Source organism: Coregonus clupeaformis, chromosome 14 (assembly GCF_020615455.1).
Source record: "Coregonus clupeaformis isolate EN_2021a chromosome 14, ASM2061545v1, whole genome shotgun sequence".
Taxonomy (NCBI): Eukaryota; Metazoa; Chordata; class Actinopteri; order Salmoniformes; family Salmonidae; genus Coregonus; species Coregonus clupeaformis.
The window spans coordinates 13,107,395-13,110,545 of NC_059205.1; the positions used below are offsets into that span (position 1 = coordinate 13,107,395).

General features: G+C 46.1%; 1 protein-coding gene across 1 annotated transcript; it reads left to right on the forward strand.

Annotated features, from left to right (window-relative positions):
* Positions 1-1,244: 1,244 nt before the first annotated feature.
* On the forward strand, positions 1,245-2,321 carry LOC121580801 (atypical chemokine receptor 4-like). The gene has a single exon (XM_041895845.1). It carries the CDS (start codon positions 1,245-1,247, stop codon positions 2,319-2,321), a length of 1,077 nt encoding a protein of 358 aa, XP_041751779.1.
* Positions 2,322-3,151: the final 830 nt, after the last annotated feature.

Below are 3,151 nucleotides of genomic sequence, written 5' to 3' on the forward strand. Positions count from 1 at the left end.
GTTGTAAATGCATGTGAATATCCATGAGACACAGGAGTTGAACCCCACCTTTCTGCCTGTATGAGTAAGTAGGTAGATTCCATTCACACGATTTACTGCCCCCAATGTTTTCGCCAACCTTATGAGGACTCAACAGAAAGAAATGGGATGAATTGCACTAATGGAATTCTAATAGCTCTCCATCTGGACCTGTGGAATGTGTGTGTGTGCGTGCGTGCCTGCGTGTGTATGTACTGGTTCAGAGTCCACATGTTTTTGATCAAAGCTGAGGGAAAAGCAGGGTGATAGGAAAGTGCTTCTGGCCCAAAACTCTTTCTGTCCCTGGTCTTCATATACTCACTCTGCTTATTGTAATTCTTGTTATTTTATGCCTTACATTTTATTTTACTGTGTCTGTGTTGCTCTAAAGTCCATTTCAATAAAAGGTGCAATTGAAAACGGTTCACTATTTAGTCCAGTTAACTAAAGGAGTTGGATCTTAATTTGACCAGTATTGTCGCAGCAAAATAATCCTGCAGCAATTCAAGATTGTAACACAGTCCATAATGTTGCTTGATCTGTGGTTAGGCTATTAGCTGGCCAACATTAGGCTACTTTCAGTGCTTGACTTGGGCAGGAGCTCACCGGAGCTGATCCCAGCACCTCAAATGTTCTACTGCTTGAGGTCCTTTTCCTCTAATATAATATTAAATCAAAAGTACTAATTATAAACAATACCGGCACCCAAAATGAATACCAGAACGTATTTCAGTCCATGTCAAGCACTGGCTACATGAAAAGTGCAATACTGTTAATGTACCCGTGTGTTAGTGCGGGCTTTCTTGAATTTATTTAAATCATGAAGCTCATCTGCATTTCCTGCGGTGCAGGAAAATTCTCAGAAGCAGAAAAAGTTTCGAAATAAGATCCTACACCTGTAGGATCATTCCAGCAATCTTAAAGGATCTAGCACGAAATCACTAGTAGATTCATTCTTTCCTCTGTAGCTCAAAACCACATTTTGTTTCGACACCAACAGTTGTCCCCACACGTGGTTAACAATGACCCGGGGACATTGAGGTTTTTACATTATTTATATTTTCCTTTCACTTTCAATAAAGTTTGATTCAATTTGAATTTGCTGCACAGACCAGGTTGAACATGGTGAATTCCATTAAGACCCTCTGTACTACTGACTCCCAGTACGCCATCCTAATCCTCCTGCTCTGTCCTACAGATACAGATATCCCTCCACCATGGATCTGATGGAGGACTACGATTACCATGACAACCTCACCCTGAACTACAGCTACGACAACTACCACACCGTATGTGAGAAGGCTGGCGTGCGCTCCTTCGCTGGCCTCTTCCTCCCTGTTGTGTACTCAGTCTGTGTGGCGGTTGGGCTAGCCGGGAACTCCCTGGTGCTATCCGTCTACGCCTACCATAAACGTCTAAGGAGAACCATGACGGACGCCTTCCTAGTCCACCTGGCCGTAGCCGACCTCCTCCTCCTCCTCACCCTGCCCTTCTGGGCTGCGGAAGCGGCGCGGGGCTGGGAGCTGGGCCTGCCTCTCTGTAAGCTGGTCTCTGCCTGCTACACCGTCAACTTCACCTGCTGCATGCTGCTGCTAGCCTGTGTTAGTCTGGACCGCTATCTGGCGTCAGTCAGAGCGGAGGGAAGGAACCAGGGAAGGCTGGGCAGGGTCTTCACCAGGGCCCACTGTGGGAAGGTCTGCCTGGGGGTGTGGGCTGTGGCTTTCCTCCTGGGTCTTCCAGACCTGCTGTTCTCCACGGTGAGGGAGACCTCCGGGAGAAGGGTCTGTTTGGCTGTCTACCCGCCCAGTCTGGCCCAGGAGGTCAAGGCCTGCCTAGAGATGGTGGAGGTGCTCTTGGGGTTCCTGGTGCCGCTCCTGGTGATGGCGTGGTGTTACTTCAACGTTGGGCGTGCGTTGGGGCGACTCCCAGTGGAGAGTAGGGGGAAGAGGCTGAGCGCTATCCGGGTGTTACTGGTCGTGGTGGGGGTGTTCGTGGTCACCCAGCTGCCCTACAATACGGTGAAGATGTGCCAGGCGATTGACTCTGTCTACACGCTGGTGACCCACTGCGGTGTGAGTAAGGCCCTGGACCGAGCGGCGCAGGTCACTGAGAGCCTGGCTCTGACCCACTCCTGTCTCAACCCACTACTCTACGCCTTCCTAGGGTCCTCCTTTAGAAAACATGTACTGAAAGCAGCCAAGGCGTTTGGAGATAGGACAAGGAGAAGGGAGGAGCAAGCTGTGGAGATGTCCTTCAACAACTCTCACGCCACCTCACAGGAGACTAGTACCTTCTCCATATGAGCGGGGGGCGGGAGAAAGTGTCTCACCTTGGTATCACTTAAGATTTGATCACATGTATAGCAATTATATTCAGTATTGTTAAATATCTGCTGCTATGGAACTATTGAGTCTAACCAGGGGAAGCTAGCCTGGTCCCAATGTGCTGTCTTGCAAACTCCTATGTCAAGTGGCATGGCAACAGATGGAATCAGGCTAAGGAGAAGCATTCCAGTTATCAGAAAGTATAAATGCTATTAGATTCATGCTCTACGCATCTTGAAACCACATTGTGTTGACACCAACCCTTCTCCCCAGAAATGTGGTTGGCAATGACCCCAGTGATAGTGAGGTGTTTACAATCCTGCCTTTTTATAACAAAACAGCAACATACCAGATGCTATGTGGGAACTCCTTCAAGACTGTTGGAAAAGCATTCCAGGTGAAGCTGGTTGAGAGAATGCAAAGCGTGTGCAAAGCTGTCATCAAGGCAAAGGGTGGCTATTTGAAGAATCTCAAATCTAAAATATATTTTGATTTGTTTAACACTTTTTTCCATATGTGTCATTTCATAGTTTTGATGTCTTCACTATTATTCTACAATGTAGAAAATAGTAAAAATAAAGAAAAACCCTTGAATGAGTAGGTGTTCTAAAACTTTTGACCGGTCAAAAGTTTTTCTACATTATTTTCTACATTATTCAAATATAACTATACAGTGCCTTCAGAAAGTATTCACAACTGTTTACTTTTTCCACATTTGAAATGTATAAAAAATGTAAAGCTAAAATATCTTGAGTCAATAAGTATTCAACCCCTTTGTTATGGCAAGCCTAAATAGGTTCAGGAGTAAA

Bases quoted from the DNA above. Each gene is read 5' to 3' on its own strand.
- LOC121580801 (XM_041895845.1), top strand. From the start codon at position 1,245: ATGGAGGACTACGATTACCATGACAACCTCACCCTGAACTACAGCTAC.